Raw genomic sequence first — 24,262 nt, 5'->3', positions numbered from 1 at the left:
TAAAGAGTAGAACACCAAAAGTAATAAAATTACCAAACTGGCTTCTTTTCTTTTTGGGTGGGGGAAGGGGGGGTGAATTGTAATTACTCCTTGATCAGTAACATTTTCTATAAGAAATAATGTCACTCGCAGTAGTGATTAGAAACAATATTTACAGCATTAGAGTAAGCAGCTGAAATTATTGAAAGCATTTGAACGACACACCTAAAGTGAGAAGGTCTGTTATTCTAAATGCTGAAACAGTTGACAGTAGAAGGAAGAACTTGAATCAAATTGTTATTTACAAAAATATCCTTTTTGAAAAAGAAAAAATAAACTTTTTTATGCAACCTCTTCCCTATTGAAAGTACCCAAGTTCAAAACCCACTCTGTCATCTAATATAAAGAAAGGATTTTGAATGACATATTGCACTTCCAAAACATTTGACTCCCAAAGATCATGCTTACTTTGCAGGAAATTCATTTCACCAACACCAGGAGCCTTTTTCTTTTCTCCTCTGCATATCGAGGAATCCAGGTATAAACTTGTTCCATCAGGTTCTGACTTCAGATTAAAACTCATTGATGCACAAGCTCCATTTGAATCATGAGCCTTCCATAAATGTATCGTTCCCATTTGGAGGGGCGACACAAACATCGAGCATCTTCTTCTCGGTCTGACCAGCTCCAAAAGTAAACTCATGAGGAATGTTCAAAGCAGGGCGGTTAAAAAGGGAGGTTGCAGCAGGCATGTTGAAAACATTGTGTGGATCTGCATAATTAGGCTGAGGGTAATTGAAGACAAAAGGCTGTGTATCCGAAACTGGGAAGACTGGTAAGGCTGGATTGCTTTCAATCGGTCCAAAGATCCTATGCTCATACTCCTGCAACTGCTGCTGGACACCTACAATTCAAAGACATTAAAAAAAACAATCAGAACAAGGAAATTGCAAGCAATCAGAACTCCAATGTGGTAAATATCACTCCCAGATAGATTATCTTATCAATCCACACTAGAGCAAATACAACAAGTTTAAACTTCATAGTCTCGTTGTACAACTATCTTACAAATAGAAACCTCCAACTCTCTGTTGACGTCAAACCAAATAAGAAAGAAAACCAACATGCACTCTGAACCCTTCACAAAGTGAACAACATACTGAAATATTAGACAAAATTTTCTACTAAAATCGATCTCTCTTGATTGCAGTTATTATATTCTGAATTTAGAAATTCAAATGACCCAGATTACAATTTCCACACCCGACTGTCAAACCATCTGTAGATTCACAAGATATGACAGAATTCTTAGCTTCTAGATGAGCAATATCGATTCCACACACCGAAGCTTAACTTGAACCAGCTGTTCTCTATTTAGCTAACAGGCTAAAATTCTGTAGATAAAGCCCAAAAACAACACCAACGAAGTTGCAGTTGGGGGTGGAGCCCAACAAAGGCATCATAGACTAATGGACCATACTATCTGAGAAAGAGAGTCTACTAAACTACAAGAGGTAACTGGATAGGAGGTTGATTACAAAGTTTTAACCTCATTTAACATAATTGACATCAATTCTGGCATTCTTGGACAGTCACCAAGTCACATATCCCATTGCTAATTGACAGAAATGGGGTGCTCCATGTCACACAGGGCCGCACACCCATCCCGCAAGCAACATCCCAACTGAAGGGGGAAAAAGGGGAATGATAACAAAAAGGATTAAATGAAAGCAGGTCCAAATAGTGGATGGAAAGCACAATTTCTGAACACCATATGAGGTGCTGACTGGTCAAATCAATACTGTTGAAAGGGAAGAGGAAAGCATGATTTCATTAGGGATTTGAGGCCTATCTTGGTTAACTAAGCTGATTAATGGGATTGCCAAATGGATGGAGGAAAAGTTTTGTGACAACTATAATAAAGGAGATATCCAAACTTGGAACAACTACAGAGGCATAAAATTAATGAATCATACTAAGGAATTATGGGAGAGAGTTATTGAAACATGCCTAAGAACAGACACCACTATCTTAGAGAACCAATTTCAATTGATGCAGATCCACTACAGAAGCTATCTAATGAGGGGCGGAATAGAGAAGAAAGGGGAATGAAGGGGAAATCTAAAAAGAATTAAACTTGAAGAAGGGAAAGGAGAAGAACACTCATAAGAAGAAGAAGAGAAAAGGGGGGGGGGGGGGGGAGAGGGGCTGCAAACGCCCAATGCTAACGCTTATAGTGTGCTGTGACAATGTTCACCTGAACAATGTTTTGGCCTCTTTTTGGCCTTCTAAAAGACCATCTGAACTGAATGGGCTGGCTTGAGCTGGCCTGGTCCATTGCTGGTCACTTGGTCCTGGTTCCATACCAGTCGTCTTGCATCACTATCTATTTACTAAGAAGACTCATCGAAAGATTTAAAAAGAGTGCAAAAGACCTCCATGTTTTATTGATCTTTAAAAAAGTTTATGATACAGTTCCTAGAGATCTAATCTGGTAGGTGCTAGGGAGGAGATACGTAGTGATGAACACATTTGTGTGTGAAATCTTTGGGCATAAAACATGCCTTTTGCACACTTAGAGTGGAGCTACCTTGGGTTTTATGTTGTTTTTCAAGATTTGAGCAAATATTTGGAGTTTTGGGTATGTAACATGCAATTTTACATGTCAAGAGGTTCGTTCAAATTCTCAAGTGCAAAAAGGCTTGATTTGGAGCATGATGGGCTAAAGATGCGATTATGGGCCACTCAAGAATATCTTAGAAATAAATAAGCCAATTTTGATCTACGGCTAAGATTAATTAGGATTTTTATTTTATTTTTCTTTATTGTAATTGAAAAATGTATGCGGCCCACAAGTAGTCAAAGATTAGGATTTTCTATAGATTTTTTGAAGATTTTATTTTATTATATTTTATTTATTTCCCTAATTATTTTTCTCTCTCCCCACTTTACTATTTTTTTTCTTCCTTAATTAAGCCACATTATTTTTCAAATTTTTTTTCTCTCCACTTTATTCTCCATGTCTAAATTTTTTTTCTTCTTCTCCACTTATTCTCTCTCTCCATGTCACATTATTTACAAACGATTTTATTATTATTATTATTTTCTCTATTCTTTCTATCTCCAAGTTTTCTACTTTTTTATTCTTTGATTTAATTTTTAATAATTATTAGTCTTATTTATTATTATTTCTTTCCTTATTTGTAAATCATTCTCCATCTCTTATAAATCTACCCTCCCCTTTTAGACCTAGGTTTTCACCTTCTATTCTCTTTACCTTGTTTAGGTTTTCTCTAGTTCTTTGATCGCTTTATGGGGTTCTAGTTTCTAGATTGAATGTTTCGATTCAATTTTTCTATGTAATGCAATGAATATTCAAGTTATTAAGTTTATGCAAATGTATTTTCTTTTTTTTTAATCAATGCAATTTCAATTTCAAGTTCAAGCTTCAAGTTTCAATTTTCAAGAGGATCCGTTTTTCTTTGGGTCTAGCAATTGCAGATTTAGATCATTCTAAATAATCTAGTTGTTAGGGTTGGTTGAGATTTGAATCAATTGTTCAAGGTTTTTTTTTTTGTCATTCGAGATTCAAGGATGCAAGTAAGTAGCCTTCGTCAGTAATCTTCTCTCCCCCCCCCTTCATTTCTGTTTCTATCTACCCCTCCAAATTCTTAACTTAGGATTTACTTTTCAGTATTTATTTATTGTTTTCCTATCTCCTAGGTCCTTGATCAAAGATGCCTACAATGGTGCCTCTCTTTGGTTAAGGTTTCCATTTTCCATTTATTACTTTGTTATTTGTTTTGTTATTTACTTTCTGTATTTTTTTTCCTTTAATATCCATTCCCCCGATCAGTGGACTGTAAGCTACGACAAAGGGTCCACGGTCAAAGTCATCCTAGTTATAATCCCCTTCCCCCGATCTAGAGCTGACACTCAGATCACTTCACTTTTATTTGTTTATTTATTTATTGTTCACATTTGTTCCTGGAATTAAAATATGAGTGGATGAAGTGCAGAGGTGCGTTCGGGGTCTTATGTGATCGGCGTATTCCATTAAAGCTTAAAGGAAAATTTTATAGGACCGTTGTTCGACCAGCTATAATGTATAGTGCAGAGTGTTGGGCTGTTAAAAAGAATCATATAGATAAACTCAGTGTAGCAGAAATGAGGATGCTAAGATGGATGAGTGGCAAAACTAGGATGGATAAGATAAGAAACGATCATATTAGAGTTGGTCTGGGAGTTGCTCCCATAAGTGATAAGCTTAGAAAAAGTCGTTTGAGGTGGCACGGCCACGTTCAACGAGAGACCTATAAATGCTCCTCTTCGGAGAAGTGATATAATCCATATTGAAGGAACTAGAAGAGCTAGGGGTAGACCTAAGATAACCTTAGGAGAAGTGGTGAGAAAGGATATGTATAGCTTAGGCCTTGTATCTAGCATGGCCTCGAACAGAACTGATTGGAGGGCAAGAATCCATGTAGCCGACCCCATTTAGTTGGGACAAGGCTTATTGTTGTTGTTGTTGTTGTTGTTGTTCACATTTGTTCTTGCTTTTTATTTATGCATTTTTTATTTATTTATTAGATGATGAATGGTTAGGTTATGTCTGTTTTATTTTTATTCTCAATTCAATCGCATTAGATGTATGTGTTAGGACCGTTCATTTAGATCTGCTAATTTAGTTTAATTAATTAGTTAAAAATGTTGAATTATTGCACTCTTGCATTACCATTAAGAGGTTATTCTAAAGTGGTATATCTCCTTGAGATCGACCCGTTAGCTACACGATACCATGCACTTGTTAGTTACTTTTATTCTGCAAACACGTAGCACGTGACTATGTAGACTTAAAAGACATGCATGATGGGGATGGTAGTGAGTAGTGACTAGTGACTAGTATAAGAACTGTGTGGTGTCAAAGCAGTGGATTTCCAATTACAATTGGGTTACTAAGGCTCAACTATAAGCTGTCATTTATTTGCTTTCATAATGGATGAGTTAACAAACATCCAAGATGAGTCCCCTTAGTGTAGGCTTTTTGATAATAGCATTGTTTTGGTGGATAAGACAAAGGCTGGAACTAATGCCAAATTAGTGTTATGGACATCAAAACTAGGAACAAGAAAGGCCTAAAGATAAGTAGAACAAAGACAAAATATATGGCATGAAGCAACTCAGGTTGCTTCATAGACTATAATGAGGGGACTGAAAATCAAGGGGAAGGAGATCCCACAAAGTAGCTACTTTAGGTGCCTAGGACCAATTATGAGTATGAAGGTGATATAGAAGGTAATGTATCACAAAGAATTAAAGTCGGGTCAAAGCCAATTGGAGAGTTTTATGATTGATGGGTTCCTTTAAAGCTTAAAAGGAAATTTTTATAAGATAGTAAAAAGACCAGCTATGATATATGGTGGAGTCTTCAGCAACTAAGAAGTGTCATAGAGAGCTAAGAAAAACAGAGATGAGGATGTTGAGATGGATGAGTGGCAAAATCAGGAAAAGACAAGCTAAGGAATGAGCATATTAGAGCTAGTTTGTAAGTACCTCAAATTCAAGATAAGTTTTGAGAAAAGACATGCATTAATCTAGGTCTTGTCTCTACAATGATGTCGAATAGATCTGGTCAAGGGGAAGGACTAGTTTAGCTAACCTGAGAAAAGACATGCATACTAGGTCTTGTTCCTAGCATGCTGTACAAAAGGTCTGACCAGTTTAGCTGACCTGAGTAGCCTTTTCCTTTGTTCTGTGTGGTATTGCAGTAGGGTGGGGTGGAGACTTGTTGCAGTGTTGTGTTTTGTTTCCTCTTATGTGTTTTAACATTATGTCAAAGCCTTGAAGGATCCATGCGGCTGACCTCATTTAGCTGGGATCAGGGCACCAGGCTAAGAAGTTGTCAAATTTTCACTCCTAATTCAATCATATGGACCAACTTGTCTCATTTATTATCCCTTTAAAGCTACAGAATTATCCCATACTTTTGACATTTTCACCTTCAACCCCACCCACCCCCCTTCCCTCTTTTTTCTCTTAACAGCACTTGGTAGAGATGGATTTGGCTCAAAGCTTGACATATAAGTAGGAAAGATTCAACAAAATTTATTCTCCATCTGGAGAACTAGTAAAAGCAAACAAAAGCAAGACCTTACATTGAGTTAATCTGATTTACCCTGGACCAAAGACATGAAAAAATGTAATACTATCTCTGGACCAGAAAAAAAAAAAGTAATACTATCATAGATGCTAACTAGAAAAAGTAAAGTTGGATCTGCCCCTAACTAGGCCAATCCCCAAGTGAAACATAAATGAAAATTACAAGGGTATAACTGAAGGCACAACATAATAATAAAAGAATATCCCTCCCCCCCCCCCCCCCCCAAAAAAAAAAAAAGAACGGGATACTTCGTAACCTGTAAACTGTTTAACTTCCTTTGAAGTTCCCATCTGTCAAATTAATACTAGGCTTCATGCTAAAAAAAGTCAACATTGCACAAAAAACAATTTTGGAGGCATGATATGCACAGGCTTGTTCATGTCTAAAGATTGAGCCGTACTTGGTCAGAATATTCCAAAAATTCGCAAATAAAGGGTTCAGAGGCATGTTTCCATGTTCTTCCCCCTTGAAACAACCTTCAACAATCCTTTTCCCCCAATGGAAGAGTCCCTATATTTATTTATCAATTGAATAGCCCCTTTATTTAATTTTGAATTGAAGAATCCCCTATTTATCAACTGAAGAGTACTGCTTTTTCTTCTTCTTTTTTTCCCCCCCCTCTTTTTCAAGTTGGGTTGTGGTTCAGGTGGGTGGGGAGAGGGGGAAGCAAAAAGTTTTAAGTAGATCTATCCCAAAATTAATCTACAAACCTGAAGTTAATTTAACAGATGGCCTCCGTTCTTTCACCCACTGATGGCTCTGTGCAAGTCGCCATCCCTTGCACTTCATCAAGTATGCTATAACAATAGCTGGCGACCTATAATGTAGACCAAAAAAAAATGATAATTTTGCAAAATAAGTAAAAATTAGTTGAGAATTCAAGACCATATATGCCAACAAGTAAATCTTGAGTAATACCTTTACACTCTCCCCCCTCCCCCCACCAGGGGGCAAAAAAAAAGAGAAAACAACAAAAAGAAAAACCCGTTGAGTAATACCTATTTCTCCCTGACATGCAGTGCACTAGAACACGAGCCTTGTCCCTTTCACATTGCTCTGCACAAGAAGCAAACAGTATAAGCTCAATGTAATCAAACTCATGGTTTGCCCCCAAAAAAAAAAGTATTTGAACTCATGCAGATAATTAAAGCAAATCTAAAACTTTGCGACAGGATCAGAATTAAGGGCACATGAATTATACGTAGGATTTAATCCAAAGCCACTAACTTATATCTATGGGGGCATCGGCCGTCTGTAAATTTGAGGGGTGTATCAGATAAACGATGAGTTCAGTATGACATCTTAGTCTCTAGAGAAAAGCTGCATGTAGGAGACTCAAGCAAACTTGACTAATTATATCCAAATGCTGGGTAGACATAAACATACCCGCAACTTACTGAAGGCAAAAAAATAGGTCTGCAAAATTAATGTTTCTACTAATGGCAACAGATGCTTGTGCACTTTGGCCAAGGGTGGCTCCTTGTCTACTCACAAGGTTGCCATTGACTTACCTAAAAATTCTGTTTCTTTAAAGCATAGACCAGCCTATTGGTGGAGTTTGTTTTGGAAGCTCAACTTGCACCCAAATTTAAATTGTTCTTCTAACATATTACAAGCAGGGATACCTGTCAGGGCAACACTATCCAAAATGGTGTTATGTGGTCTTGTAGTTCATTTAAAGGATCCATCTAAAACATTTCCTTTTATTCTGATTGTTCTTAAGAGCACATCTCAGCTGCAGACATGGTCTGAGAACTATCCCAGAAAACAAAAATCTCATGGAAATGGTGCATTTATTCCAGCCCAACTCGAGCCAACTCAATGACCCATCTCGCCATCTCAGTGGGTTTTAGGTCTCAGTTTGGGCTCAAAATTGGTACTAACCCAATTTTAAGTCTTCCAAACACTGTGATAGCCTTAGATAAATGAGAAAACAAGTGTAGATGTAAGTTCCCATATGATCCAGACTAATAAAACATAAAGTACAAAACGATGACTTGATATAAATGAATACACTTAAGGTTTAAACTCAAACAACAGTACAATTCATCAAACATGTTCACATGACAAGATCGATGTAGTTTTAAGTTACACCACAAAAGTACAAAAGTCACAAGGCTAAAATCAAGTTAAAAGTTACATCATGAGATTTTAGCTTGTATTTAATCCACATCAAAAGTAGTGTAAAACATGGTTTTTCAATAAAAAATAAAGTTTGGGATGAACTTGCACCTTTTCTTCAAAATTTGCTTGAAAACCACTTGAATCTTTGTTTTAGATGCTTTAAATAAGTTGTTGATGGAGGTTAAGACGTCTTCCGACCAAGACTCCGCTGAAAATTCCAGCAAGAACCACAAATCCAGCAAGAGAGAAGAGCACAGGTGCGAGAGGATTGAGACCTAGTCAAGATGAGTCGAGATGACTCAATCTTGATTGAGAAAGGGTACTTTCATAACTTAGGTTCAAACGAGATCTTTGCCAAGAATTAGAATTCTTCCCATTTCACACTCTTATCTTGTCTTGGGTTGGTGAAAAAACTCAATATTTCATGAGACTCATGAGTTCTCGAACCATGACTGCAGGTCCTTTGAGAATGAGAAAACAGCTTCTCACACACCCATCCTTGGAAGATTTTTGCACTACTACTCTATTGCAATGCTCATTTGGCAAACCGTCTCTTCCCTGGGCTTTTACTTTTTATTTTGTCTGGAATGCTAGGGAAAAAAACTTCTACAAAAGGAATTTCTAAGCCCAATCACACCGGAAACTGATTCAGATGAATAAATGGATTTGTGATTTGAATATCGAGCCCCAGTACCCCCACGTAAAAATAATATACCTCCAACTGTTCAAAATATACTTTATCTCACTTGCATTGGCATCAATTTAATCCCAAATCCAGTATAGATACCTCTGGTTGGGCTTTCTGCATTTTGTTAGAAGGAAAACTCATTTTGATCACTGCAGGATTATTTTTGTGCAAGACACTCTTGTAACCACTGCATTTGAGCATAAAAGAAGGGATTTAGCGCAACTCTGATGTGGAACTAAAATACAGACCCAATGGCCTATGGGCATGTAATGATACGATTCTGGGGTTTCACCTCTCACAGGCCAACTGAAAGGAGGATCCTTTTCCTATTCATGGGGATGAGTGGCTTGCACATAAAGATTCAAACACTACTCTTTCATAACTGCTATATGAAGAACTAAAGGGTGAATCATGTTCTCAGCAAACAGATGACATGAGAAGTTGTAACCTTCCTTTGGTTGCCCCTTGCATTATTTGTGTAGGGAATCCAATGTAGATCCCAAGACCTACACTGATTAGAAAGCCAAAACACAAGACAAATCCTAGGGTTGCTGCCCAGCAGCACAATAATGGGCTTGAGCAGGCCTATACTTTGTTTTTTCTATTTTCAGTCAAATAAAGTTTTGGCAGCAAAAGAGTATTTTAGTAATTCTGCCCAGCCAGGATAGGACAGTCTATGCCTTTACTTAATTCAATTATGTCAGTATTTTATTTCACTTAGATTGCAACAAGCCAGCCCAAGTAGAACTCCAATTGTAAGACCTAAGAGTAGTTCAGTTAGGATTTTATTTTCAGTCCAAGTTTAAGTCCTAACTCTATTAGGATTTTCTAAGGCCGTAAAAGCACTCTCACCCCCCCACCATCCCCCCAAAAAAATCCACCGATGGAACTAGGCACCTTTAATTACACTATGAAAGTTCTTCACTTTGCTGCCCAGATTATTGTCTCTTTACTATTCTCAGTTAGAATGGTGTTCTCAGCCACAGATAAGGCATCTCCAACTGTTTGATTAAAGGTCTCTACTGAAGACAAGCAAACATTCTTTATTCACTTGTGGATTTTAACCTACAGAAGCCATTCCAGCCACTCCATAGTTCCAGACAAGACTCCTCAATCCAGGTAAATGGTAGCCAGTGTCCCCATACCCTTCTCTCTTCCCCCTTTGATTTCTATTTGATTTTCTCCCTCCTTCCATCCCTTGTTGAACCTAAAATCAGCGGACCTAACACTCCATAACCAGCCATCAGAAATGCACTAAACTGCAGAGCCACGTCAGCCTTCATTAGCCATTGACCTTCAATCCAAGCTACAGCCTGATACTGACCAGTCAATCTCCTGATCTTGAAGTTCCCGATTTGGAACCCTCTTTTCAAGATTCTAAATCAAAATTTTCCATATCTCCAAAACAGTGTCTCAGCAAAAATTGTTGGGTAAGGCTGCTTAGGAAAATTCCCACACAGACTCTGCTTGTGCAGAAGCCTTTGACACCGGGCCGCCCTTTTTCTAACAAAGTTTGAAAGTAAACTAAATAAACCTCCTCCTACAACTACTAACTTGTAACTGCTACACTAATTACCTACCTTTTCTAAAGTAATTCAAATTACATAAATAACCCCAAGTTATTGCCTAGGTATCCTACTTGACTGAAACCAGAATTCGGACCCAATTAATCCTAGGCTTCCAAATGGGTTCATCTAGGCCAAGAAAGAGTGACTGTTTCAAAGTTGGATCCAAGGCATGGCGCGAGGCGATGCAAGGCGGAGGCAAGAGGCGAGAGCGACGAGGGCCCCCGAGGCGCTGAGGCGAAGTGAAATTTTAGTGACATCTCATTCACCTAAATCTATCACATTTATATAATAAAAAACTAATATCGACACCTCAAGCATCCAACAACACAAACCACACAAAAGGCCAAATAAAAGCGCAAGAAGAAAGGAAGAGAAGAAGGCGCACCGGCCACCGCGCCGGAGGCACGCGGGAATGGAAGAGAAGAAGAGAGGAAGAGAGAAAGAGATTAGGGATTAGAGTGAGAGGAGAGTGAGAGGTGAGATTTGAGTCAAGAACTTATTCTTTCAATTTTGTTTGTTTTTATTTTATTTAACATTTGATCACAGAGCGCATTATACAATGCAATAGGTTCAAACAATAGATACTTTACAACGGAATCTAATAAGTATTTCATATATGCCTTCGATTAGGCATCTTTCTTGTGATTTAAAAAGAAAGAAAAAGCGCCTTATGCCTAAAAAAAGGCGCGCCAATTGAGGCGCTCCGAAGGACCCCAGGACTAGGCGACGCCTTGACAACTATGGTTGGATCCATTTCAAATTATACCAATGGTCGGATGTTGGATATGAACAACTATAGCTTCAGGCTTCCAGACTAGTTGAATACAAATTTGGATATTGATGTATCTGCTTTAAAGATATCCCCTCTGATTATAACTCCAGATAATTAGGGCTTAGTTTGTACTATATGTCTATATGTTCTATATTGATCAATATTTCCATAAATTCAAAAAATGATCACAATATTTATCAATTTTATTGATACTTGTATATTTAAAAAGGTATGCAGTTATAATCTCTGCCCCAGTAGGGAAAACAGAATTCAAATTTAAATATCCAATTCCTGGTGTTTACAAATTCAGAAACTCATTACAAGCATAGTCATCAGATATCTGATCAAATTTGGATGTCAGATACTAATTGGATACTAGCATACTAACTTCATATTTGCTCCATAAATCCACAAAAAACAGAAACTTAAAAGATAAATCCACCAGAAAGCTCCCATGACACATTCAACTCAATGGATAAAGGTAATAAAAATCTTGCAACCAGGCATGAAATTTAGTGATACAATATACACGCTCATCTTTATGAATTAACAAAACAGAGAAACGAATCCAGGAAAGAAAGCCCTAACAACAAACCACCATATACAGGATAACGACAGAACAGAACTACAGGAAGTAAATATCATCATTACATCATCACTAAATAGTTAAACAACTTCTAGTACAATTTTTTCCCCCTTAAACTGGTTAAAAATTGCTGGAATCAGGAGCATGGAATACTGCAAGCTTCAGTCTCATGCAAATCCAATCTGCGAGAACAACTCTAAGGAATTCTTTGTATCCAAATTCCAAAGTTCATAAAAAAACAAAAGATCCACATTTGTTGGAGTAGTCATGAGTCATGACTCAGTTCATGAGACCAATTAAATATAGGGATAATTACTGTTGTCCCCTTGTATTTTCATTTTATTACTACTTTATCCCTTATATTTTTTAAAATTACTAATCCAACCTTTAACTTTGTCTACAATTACTAATGCCCCCTACCGTTAAGCTCTGTTAGTTCACTAATGATGTGGCATCTATAAATTTTCTCAAAATCTAAAAAATAACCTTGAAGATATCTCTTTACTTATTTATCCTTTTGTCAAGTTATAGTACTACCCCTTAATTAACTATGAGAAAAAATTAACCTTAAACCCATTTTCTTCTCCAAAAAGAAACCATTGAATAAATGATAGATGTGATTTTTCTTCTTTAGAAAGAAACCACTAAATAAAGGAAAGATGTGATTGAATAAAACTCAAAATAGAAACTAAAGATAAGGAAAGATCAAATTTGATTGAAAATCACCTAATATATGCTAACTATTGTGCATATTACCAAATTTTTTATCAATTAACATCTTACATGCTAATTTGTTTATAAAACTTCCATCATTGTGATTGTGGAAAATTTAAGTTTAGCTTTGAGAGTTTCAACAACCATAAGCATTTGATCCCGCCAATCCCTCAATTAAATTCTCAGAAGAAAAAAAAAAATCTGGAAAATGCTTCCATTGAAGATGAACCTTACCTGAAAATTCTTGTGATTTATATTTTTTAATGCAACAGTAGACCCTCATTAACAAGTATCACACTGTAATAGAGATCATTGTTGTTTTGTTCTTTTGTGTAAATTCCAAGAATTACAACACACACACAGAGATTCATTTTTTTTCTTCCAGATCACTTCTCCTGCTGTTTGAACTTAAATTTATACTATAAAACAGTTCGTCCTCACCACGATATACATTTTGATGGAGTTAGTGACGAAGAAGCAAGATCTCAAGAGGTAATTCATTCCAAATTTTCTTGATATGGGTCTTCATCACATTTTAAATGGAGACGGCTGGTACTCTTTCAAATCCAGAATTGATTCTAAAATATAAGATTTTAAGGAAAAAGTTGGCATTCAATATGGTTTCTATAAATGAGGGTAATGTCATCTTTTTGACATCTTAATTTTAATGAAGGGCAAAATAGACATTACATATTCAATGTAACAACCACTTAACGCCATTAGAAGTGAGGGGGCAATGGTAATTTCATAAAGAACAAGGTTTGATTAGTAATAAAACCAAAGTACAGGGGGTGATAGTAATTATCCCTTAAATATATCATTCCAAGTGCTTTCAACACAACCCAGTTCATATCCATCAACTACAATTACATGGATGATGAGGTTGTCAACTCATGACTCAACAACCAAAGTCCTCAACAATATGCAATCAAAATAATAAATATAACAGAAAAATCCACAAATGACCGTATGCTTGTGGATTCTCACACAACATGAAAAGATATTGTTCCATATCAGAAATCGTCTAAGAGAACATACCTAAAAACTGAATTGCATCATCAAATGGCAAGTTCTTCTCCTCCCGGAGGCAATGGTAAGTAAAGGAATTCTTGTATAGATTTTGACAAGCAGGTACAGTCTGCATATGCACAAAAACATAAATATAAGAATATATGACAATCTTTGTTTCCAGAACAGACTTATGATACAAGAGTAAACAAAAATATTCATGGTAACCAATAACGTACATCCAGCTTCACCAAAGCAGGAAATACCATATGCACAATAGAGACGAAATAATAACCCTAAGTGGCAGATCCAAAATGTAAACTTGTCTAGGGTGAGGTTTTCCCTTGTGCCAGCATGGGAAAGAATCAGCAGACCACAAAATTGCCAATTGGATTTCTGAAAAAGGTATAGTTTATCTGGAGCCCAAATTTTCTAAACACATGAAACAACAAATTAAAAGAAGATACATATGGGGGGCCTCACTTTCTGTGAGAGGCATGCAGACCTTTCTGCTCATTTGTTTTACACTAGAAAATCGAAGAGATAAACATGAAAGCGTACAAGAAACAAGCTTTGACAATCAGCTCCCCCTACTCTAGGCCCCCTATGCAAGCTGAAACCAAAAGGAAGATAGCAGTTCCATCCAGTGATTGATTGATAGGTGACTTGGCTTAGTGAGTGGCACCTCAGCCTGTTAGAGCTCTCTTCAACCTGCTCATGGCTAGATCAATCAGTTTCGGGTCAAATAGGAAGAACTATAAGATTCCACCACTGGAAAGCACCTACACGTAATGGCTTAAGCCGCTGTTCCCATTTCCTTGCTGACCCATCATGCAAAAGGTATGCCATTAGCGTGAGTGTGCCTGCAAGCTCGTTGCTCCACTCCTTCGACTGATTGTTCACATCGGATCTCAGGTTCTCTATTGCACTCCCTAAATAGGGTTCCACCAAGAAACAGTAAAACTCTAGTTACTCTTGTTGTTTTTGTATTCAAAACTATATCGTGAGTCTCAATAAAATTCCAGTTTCAAGTTTAACAGGAGCGATAACAGTAGAGTCCATGAGAACGTCATAACAGCTGGTTGTGGACTCAGATTATACCAGGAGGCATGACAATTCTCAACTTCAAATGCTTCTATGAAAATTATGACGAATCTCAAGGTTACCAGACTGATGAAACCCAGCCAGTGGACCCACATGCCCTGTACACGTTATTTACACTGCACCTCAAGTCCTAGAGCAGAGTATTGGCAGTTGAGAAGTGGTACTGTGCGAAGAACAGTCAATGCCATAGAGCTTTTGTTGATGTTTATGCCTCACTCCCTTTCACTCCTTTAATTTTATTCTATCGACACCCATTTGGTCAGTGTCACAGTTGTATGCTCCCAACACTCCCAACCCCCAACCCCCGCGGCGGGAAAAAAAATCATTTTTACTAGTATGGCCTGTGTTCCTTCGTTATTCTTACTGTATTGTCCATTCAAAGATCCAATTCCATTTGGGAGACCCCAATATGTTGGGATAACCAATGAACTTGCTGTTGGTATTGCTGTATGGTTATGGATGCTCATGGATAATCATAGACCGATTCCTGCTTTTCAACACAAGCTTTTTAATTAATAAAAATAAATAAACGATTCACTTTCTGTAGGTTGTGTGCCTGCGCATAAATGTTTTGTTTGTCTGCACTCTGAGCCCTAACTTCCAGCCTCCATAACACTAAAGCAGCTAGGCAAAAACACTCTTAAGATACTTACTAGCTCCTCAGACTTTTTAAGGATAGTTGGATCAAACCTAGGGGTAAGGGGCAAACAATAAGACGATTTTGGTATGTAAGATTTATTAATGTAGAAGAATTTCAATTTCTTTTCTCTTTCCATTGTCTAAATGTCCTATTTCAGGTAAATAAGTTATGAAAGTTTTTGACTCTCAAGATCCTAAATATCCGTTGCAGAATCAGTTCCAGTACTAGTGACTGGCCAAGAAAGCAGGTCTTCAGAACAATTTGCACCATCTTATATCACTTGTAAGTTGCAACTCACCCTCCTATCATCGGATACATCAGCTTTGCAAGAAATTTTTTTGGATGAAGTAAGAGCTACAGCCGGACCTCGAATTCAATCAGACAAAGGAATAAAAACCCCTTGAAATTTGTATCGCATAATCATACAAATTTCTTATATTTTTATACTCTTGGGGACAGATGAGTAACCAACAGTCCATTTCTATTCAAACTTCAGCGGTTGTAGATCAGGAACCATCCGCCAATGAAGGGTTCAGCGGTAGAAAGGTTAACTGAATAGGTCCAAAAAGAGAGAAGAAATTTTTTTTTTTTATCAAAGATATGATTAGTAAAAACCAGAAACAGAGAAACTCACATTAAGCACACGAGAAATTCCTTGAGCTTTGAGAAGCTCAGCTCTAGATGCGTTATCATAGCTGCCCAAGTAGAGAAAATCCGGCAAAATTTCAGTGGGGAAAGCACTTGCTTGAATTCCCAATTTCTCTGATGAAGCAGGGATTCGATGACCACAGATCCCACAAATTTCACCTTCTTCGTACTTGTGATAATGCCCACAAACCCCGCATGGGTTCTCTCTTTCTCTCTTCCTCATGATTAATCGCAACAGATTGATTTCAGACACAACAATATAATGATCGATGGGGCACAAAGTTGTGCCTTTCCGTGTGCGAAGCAGAAACAAATAAACTTGAGTACGGCTTAGAAATAGTGACCGGCAATTCGATGGGAAGTATCTCGAAACGAGTATATGCGTACTTTATCTTTGATTACATCTTAGGTTGTTTCTTGGTATAGCCTTTCTTTTTTATTTATTATACTCGATAAAAAAGTTTTACTTGTAGGTTGTATTTGGACCGGAATAATCGGTTGAATTATCAACATCTTGGTCTAATTCTCTAACCAAGTAAAACCAAACCAAATCCAAGTGAATTGATCTGAAGTCATTGTACCATGTTTTGGACGAGTGATCATTATACCCCTAACATTTTTTTATCACTAATAATAAAATGAGTAAATTATAAATTGCACACTTTAGTGGGGTTTAAACTCTAGGTTTCAAGCTTTAATGTCCTAAATTACAAGTTGTACACTCCTAACATTTCATCTAAGATTTTGTTAAGACATAAGTAAAATGACCATATTACCCTCACTAGAGTCAAATGACATAATTAACCACATTTAAACCCTTCCATATCCAACCCTCTTTTCTACCTACACCTCGTCAAAAACTGGCCACCAAAATCATCGAAACCACCCCTACCCCTCTCCCGTCAACGACTACTGCCCTCAACTTCCCTACCTGCTTGCCTTTGTCTCTGACATCAAAAGTACTTAACCATGGCATATGCGTTCATGCCGTTATGGTTGCAAGACTCTCATGCACTGATCTTGTAGCTTCAACTAGAATTGATCCCAATCCTTTAATCCATTTCAGATTTAAGTTCCCAAATAAAATTGAAGGCAATCAAATTCTTCCCCCAGTTGTCATGGCGTGATAAAAACCTTAATAGGCATTCTTCCAAAACAAAGGAAAACAAAATTTCTATGTCTTCATGGCTTCAAAACTAGTGGTGAAATCATGAAGAAACAGGTCCATGAATGGCCAAAATCAATTATGGATAAGATGGATCTTGTTTTTCTCGATGGACCTTTCCTTGCGGAAGGGAAATCTGTTGTTGAAGGCATATTTGATCCTTCATATTTGAGTTAGTTCCAATTCAACAAGGTAAGTTACTCATCATTATCATCGAATTTTTCTTTCTATTAGAATTAGAATTTGAAAGAGTAATGAGATGCAAAGCTTCGATTGGACCATCAAAAGAGATTTTCCAACTACAACTTACTTTGTGAAAGCCTACGTATACAACTCTGGCGGCGACAATTTGGGCGATGGTCAGACAATGGATGCTAAGAAGACAACAAACCTATTCGAAATCGAAGGAATCATTGGGCGTCATGGGTTGCTAGATATCGCCATTGGTTGTTTCTCTATTTTCTCCATTGCATCATTGTTTGGATTCTATTATTGGGAGAAAAAGGCGGCAACAAAGAGAGAGAGAGAGATAATTCATTGTAACCCATATGAGAGCATTGAAAGCTTGCTGAAACTTCGAAAGATAAACCTAAGGGAGCTTATGAGCATTCGACTTCGATCTTTCTCAACAACACTATCCGAAACCACAATATTTCTCCTGTTTGAAAATCTCACCATTTTCTTTCTCCCAATGTCAATTTTCTCTTGCTTACTTACATTTCCTTCTTTGAATCAAACCCTAGATGTCAGAGAGAGAGGGGTAGGGGAAGGTGAGGGCGATGGTCGCCGGTTGGGGGAGGTGATAGGGTGGTTCTTGGCAACAACCGTAGGTGTAGGTAGAAGATGGGCAAAGGGAGAATCTCTTCACCCACATCAAGGTTGGGCATAGGAGGGTTTAAATGGAGTAGTCATGTCATTTGACTCTAACAAAGGTAATATGGTCATTTGATTCATGACTTAACATAATCTTGGATCAAATGTTAGGAGTGCGCAACTTGTAATTTTGAGACCATGCAACCTGTAATTTATGGCATTAAATAATGCAACCTAGAGTTTAAGCCCCACTAAAGCATGCAATCTATAATTTACTCTAAAGTAATTCATATGTGAGACCATTTACAGGTCACACAAAATATGTGGTAAAAAAGTGTTAAGGGAGATGGGGGGTGATTCGGACTCTTTTTGGACGGGGTTTATGACACCTACACCAAAAAAGAATCACATAGAACAAAATTTGGAAAATGGAAATCCTAAAAAGAAACAGCCCAGTGATGAATTGATTGTAGCCAAAAATTTTAGTGATTTGCTGGTTCCCCTATTTATGTGCAACCTTGGTATTTATTTGAACAATTGAACTTTCTTCTTTGAGAGTCAATATAAAACATTAGGTTCAAAAACTAAATATAAGGGAGCTCCAAGAGAATTTTTGAAGATCAAGTCAATGCCTAATTGTGTGAGGAAAGAAATGGAGAGACTGTAAAATGCCTCTCTGTATTCCCCCCCCCTTCTTGTGTGGTTATCAATTTATCATCAACTCAGACACAATGACTTGGCCTCCAGGGGATGATAAAATGGGGAGGAAGAGTGTGAAGGGATGAAGGTTCAAACTTAAAACTTCTTTGGTCTTATTGTCTCTATATAAGAGGCTGCCACCACTGTGCTAGAAACATATCCACCTATTATGCATTTTATAACACTCATTCCCATAATATATAACCACTTAGATACATGTGGATAAATTCATAAAAACTATTGGATATACTATTAAATTTTGATAAATTAATAATATTCTTTTTTTCATTTTATTTAAGTAAATCAACTTTCATTCCAAAACCAAAGAAGTATGATAGTCCGAGTTACAAATCTTGGCAAGCCAAGTGTTAGAAACATTCTAGTCAGTCCTACATTGTAAGGAGACCGCCTTTCTGGCTAGGGAGTCAACCACGTTGTTCATCTCCTTAGGGAATAAGCAAACTTACAATCCATAAATTAAAGGCTAGGAATTTAATGTCCCACACTGTAGTATCAATACATCTTAGTATATTTGAGATTCCTACCATGGCATGCACTAGACTCAGGTTGTCCACTTCACCTTCTACTTGGTCCCAACATCACAAGGGCCGGGGGACGGGAAAGCAACCCCAAGAGCAGGAAAAAACGGGTAGTTAATTGAGAAATGTTACCAAAAAATTATGAATTAGGTAAAGTCGGGGGGGAGTTCCACCGTCCGGGAAAGGGTTCGCGGTCCCCCCGACTGGCCGGAGTTCAACATTCACTAATGCATTGTAGGAGGCCTTCCCTCATGGCCAAGGTCTCACGTTCTATAATTTCTTGGAGCTCGCCATTGTAAAGACCAGCTGCAAGAGGAACACCATCAGTATCTCTAACCACCAAGACCAGTCCACCCTTTGATTCGACCAAGCAACATTGGTATTCAACTTAACAAACCGGTCCAAAGGAGGTTTTTACCTATGGGGCCCATTACTATCCATCATATTCCCAACCCACACTAGTCTACTAGCCACTTCCTTTAAATTGCATATCTCATCGAACTGCTTCATTTCTCTTTCCACAACCTGCAGTGGAGAAGAAATAACACCTAGAATGCTAGCTTGTCACGGGAGAGCCATAGGTTCCAACACATCACCACGCCCAATCCAACTTTGTGACCTTTCTTTTCTCCCGGAGTAGTCCACAACAAATTTAGGGAATTCTAGTTCATAAGAGGGGGGAATGAATAAAAACGTAGACCCAAAAGATGTGATTCTCCAATTCTTCGCACAAACCACATCTTTAACATGTAGCATCCTTAGTTATTCATCTCCTCTTCAGATTAACACATATAGCTAGAGCTTGTGAGCAAGCTCTCCACATAAAACTTCAAACTTTCGGAGGGGCATTACATGCCCAAACATTCTTCCATAATTGATCCGGAGTTTGAGTAGACAAGTCATGTTCATTAAGATGATCTATGAGGTTGTGAGGTGATGATAAGATGACTTAGTGGTATACACTCCATTCCTTGCCGGCCCCCACACCTGATGATCATCTAACCGAAATAAACCCAACTTGATCTTGAGCACTTCTCTCTCATCCTCCAGATGAAGTACCTCATGAATGAGCTAGGATTTCCATTGCCTAAGATCCGGGTCAATCAAATCACTTACCCATATGATGTTAGTAAGATTTATGGACTCTCTATTTTCCATAGTCCCCATCCAAGAATCATCCCAAATGTTGATTTTCTCTCCAGATCCCACAATCCACAACAAACCATTCTTCAACACTTCCCTCCCAATCATAATTCCCCTCCATGCCAAGAGGGTTGATTTCCCATCGAAGCATCTAAAAATCAGCATTTGGAAAATAAAGATCTTTAAAATATTTGGACCAATATCCTTATAGATTAGACCAAATTCTCCAAGTCAATCTCCCAAGCATTGCTTTGTTACAAAGAGATAGATCTCGAAAGCCCAAGCCACCCCTATACCTAGCATTGTACATCTTGAAATGAGATGCGACATAATTTTGCATTGATAAGCCTACTAACTTAATCATAACTTCCTTTCTGACCTTGGATAGTAACCTCTTCTTCCATCCTTTTGGATTATCCCCACTTTTTCATTAATTTCTATAAAGACCTCAATCTTTGATATTCCAAATTCTATAGGGAGTCCCAAGTATTTTTTTTAGGGCATGATGAGAGAGGAATTTTAAGAATCTTGGCAAACCATCACCTAAATTTTGGTGGAGTACTAGGAGAAAAGGTAACACAAAATTTATGGAAATTCACACATTGTCCACTAGCCCTACAATATACAATACAAGTTCAGGCATTCCCTATGAAATCTAATAAAATCCTAACATGATAACCAATCATTTAAGATCCGCGAACTTGGAGTACAAGTAAAAAGCAACTCTAGACCATTCGAGTTAAGCTTGGGAGTTCAGAAACTGAACCTATGGAGGTGGATGACCAAGAAGACCGACCATCCTAGTCGAATTTAAGATGAGAGAGAAAATCAATCCGATAGGCATCAAAATGAGATTTTGACATACACAAAAATCAATGCTAAAGGACTCAAATGTCAAGGTAAATTATACAATTGATTGAGGAATGTTTAGAGGTTTCTGCCCTTCGAGACTCGTCGAAATTGGCCTTAGCATAAAGGAGATATAATGCCGATCAATTGGGGTCGGTTGCACGGCTGGATCGACCGCCCTTACCCATAATCAGAGCAATTTGGGGATTTTGTATTTAAAACCCAATTCTATGGTTCTCTCACCTCATGAAGGCATTATTTATGCTAGAGGGAGGCTGAGAACTTGGGATAAAATGAAAGCTTGGAATTTGGAAGAATCTTTGTTCGTTTGGCGGTGCCGAAACGCGAACATAAGGAGAATTGCTTGTTGAGGTAAGAAAACTATAAAAACCCTCTTTATAACCTTTCTCTTGGAGTATTTATGATGAAGTATTGCAATAATGGTGGTAGTTGTGAGTGTTTGGTAGTATTTAATGCTTCTTGAAGTTCTCTTTATATCTTTTAGTCCTTATCAAGTGATTGTTGGTATCCTTTCATTCATTTTAAACCAATTGAGGCTCCCTAAGATGCCCACAGATGACTCTTTGAGAGCCAAATTGGGGTTTATAGATTTGGGACTAACTGGGATGATTGGAAGGTATTTTTTAGACAATACTAGTCTCATTAAAGTCCAAAAAAACCCCAAATGGGGCTTCTTCTTCTTTATTTTGTTTATTTTTGGGTGAAAAGTAGTTTCATTCAATAGGATTAGGAGGACAAATAACATCTTGAAGCTAGAGATCCAAAAGCCATGTAATGGAATGTGATCAAACCATCATACTTGCCAAGAGTGTGGCATTGTGACCTTCTAGGCTAGAGCATCAACTGCACAATTTGCTGCTATAGAAATGACCTCAACGACAGAACCATTGGGCCCATTCACAAATAGAATAATATCTTTTACAAGAGGAATCAAGGCACAAGGAATACTTGGCTCAGACACATGTAACATGTTACACAAACAATAAAAGTGACCGACCCTCCTCCCTCTCTTTTTCTTCTTCTTCTTTTTATTTTTTATTTTTTTGGATTAAGAGTTTCTAATATACTGGGATGAGAATGAGAATATTAATGCTACTGAATGAGTGCGAGCCCAAGACCTCCCATGGGAGATTGGGCCTTTAACCGCTTTACTAACCCACAATTGACTGGACCCTCATCTTAAGAATCCTTAAACAGCTCTTTCTTGTCATCCTTTCATCTGGCCCACCAGTTTTTGTTTAATCAAACCAAGCAAAAAGAAGCATCCATTAATCACGGGACCTAATTGGACAATTAAACCCAATAAAGATAGCAACTACCATCATCTTTAATCAACACTTACTAAAATCTCTTTAATTAATTAATTTTTGTATTATTTATCGATTCCCTCTCAAATGTTCCAATTTAGAAGATTATTGAATAATTAGCAGAGCGTTTCATGTAAGTTATCTAAAGAATATTCCCTTTGTCTTCTAGGTCTTGCAGCTCAGAGGCAGAGAGTGGATCAAAATTGTTGTCCTCCAAGTGTTTGTAAAATTGCCTAATTGAGTTTTTACAAACTGTCATCCCACACTGGACTACTGGAGTACCTGATTTAACACTCTCATGTTAGATTTTGGAAAATGACTTAAACCCAGGACGATATTAATTGAGCAACATCAATGCAATGGTCGAAATGCTTATGCAAGATCAAATTTTAACCACACAGCAGCTTCAAAGACAAACCAGTGCAATCTCGTCGTGGTTTCCTTTCCAGTTGTAAAAGGCATTGGCACCTGTGAATCTACAATTTGCTTTGCCCAAAGCCATTCATGTCATGATTCATGACTCTTGAGTCCACAACTCAAGACTCATGAGTTAATTTTGATTTGAATAAATTACACATTTTCCAGTTAAAAATAAAGGCAAAGGCAAAGACAGAAAATTTGCCACTGAATTTGTCCGGAGACATTTACAAAAAGAAAAAAAAAAACTGTCTTTCTAATCCGGATTTTCGACTTATATGTAGAGAAAAATTTTCAATTCACATAGTCATATTCATAACACAGTGTCTAACTTAAAAATAAAATATTCTCTTTTACGAAAAATTGTAGAAAATATAAGAATTGAAATCTTGTTTCTCCTCAATGTTTGATCCTCCATTCTGTTGGAAATATATTACCACAGGGCAATCGTATAAGACAAATAAAGCAGAATAAAAAAAAAAAAAAAACTTATCTTGATTAAAATAGAATGAACGAACTCCTCTAAAGTTTTGCTATGTATATCCATCTTGATAAACGAAAATTGACGGAATTGAAACGTGTCGGTAACGACACTTTCTTTAAGGTATTTAAACGCCCTAAATAGTGCATACAGGTCTGAATGCGTTTTCACCCCTAAGATCAGTCAACCCCTCCATCATAGGCGGTGCACCCCGTAATTGATGGGCTAAGGGATCTGTAAAGCTATATCACCAATTGACACAATTTAAAGGAAACTAACGCTTCTCAAAAACAGGTTTTGTGTAATAATAAACAAAACATCTCCCACCTTTATATAGAAGAGTAGGAGACACCACCAAAGATTGTCTCTCAAAGCACAAACCTCTTCTCTTAAGGCCGGTTTGTTAGCAACAACACCTATTGCTCATTTAGGAGTCTTTAGAAAAATAAATTGTTTGAATTTTCCGCAAGAAACGGGCGAGAAGGGGGCAAAAGGGAAAGGGGCGAAAGAAAGGCACGGGGGGGGGGGAAAGGGCCCACGCGACCAAGGGACCCGCAAAGGGTGGAGGAAAAAACAAGTGCCACAAAGAGCAAGCCAGGCCTAAATAAAACTATGAAAATTACAACACATTCACATGGAAAGGAAAAATTATATGACACACTTGACACGTGTCTAACTTTAAACATAAAATCCTATTTTATAGGAAAATTTAAAATATGTAAGAATCCAAATCTTTTCTTATTTTCTAAAAAAAAGAGTATTGTTTTTAAATAGTAAGTATCTAACCATGTAAATTAGAAATTTTATTATCTATTTGAATAGAGATTGACAGTCTTT

At 37.4% G+C, this 24,262-nt stretch overlaps 1 protein-coding gene across 1 annotated transcript; it reads right to left on the bottom strand.

Annotated features, from left to right (window-relative positions):
* Nucleotides 1-42: 42 nt before the first annotated feature.
* On the bottom strand, nt 43-16,384 carry LOC149004065 (protein-tyrosine-phosphatase IBR5-like). The gene is made up of 5 exons (XM_089168227.1): nt 15,978-16,384; nt 13,630-13,729; nt 7,138-7,195; nt 6,850-6,956; nt 43-883 (listed from the first exon to the last, which is right to left on the bottom strand). Exons 1-5 carry the CDS (start codon nt 16,212-16,214, stop codon nt 585-587), a joined length of 801 nt encoding a protein of 266 aa, XP_089024353.1. The 5' UTR covers nt 16,215-16,384; the 3' UTR covers nt 43-584.
* Nucleotides 16,385-24,262: the final 7,878 nt, after the last annotated feature.

Source organism: Hakea prostrata, chromosome 9, assembly GCF_041222555.1.
Source record: "Hakea prostrata isolate BN-2017 chromosome 9, UWA_Hpros_2, whole genome shotgun sequence".
NCBI classification, from domain to species: Eukaryota; Viridiplantae; Streptophyta; class Magnoliopsida; order Proteales; family Proteaceae; genus Hakea; species Hakea prostrata.
Note: the sequence above shows the minus strand (reverse complement) of the source record. Positions and strands in the feature narration are given on the sequence as shown.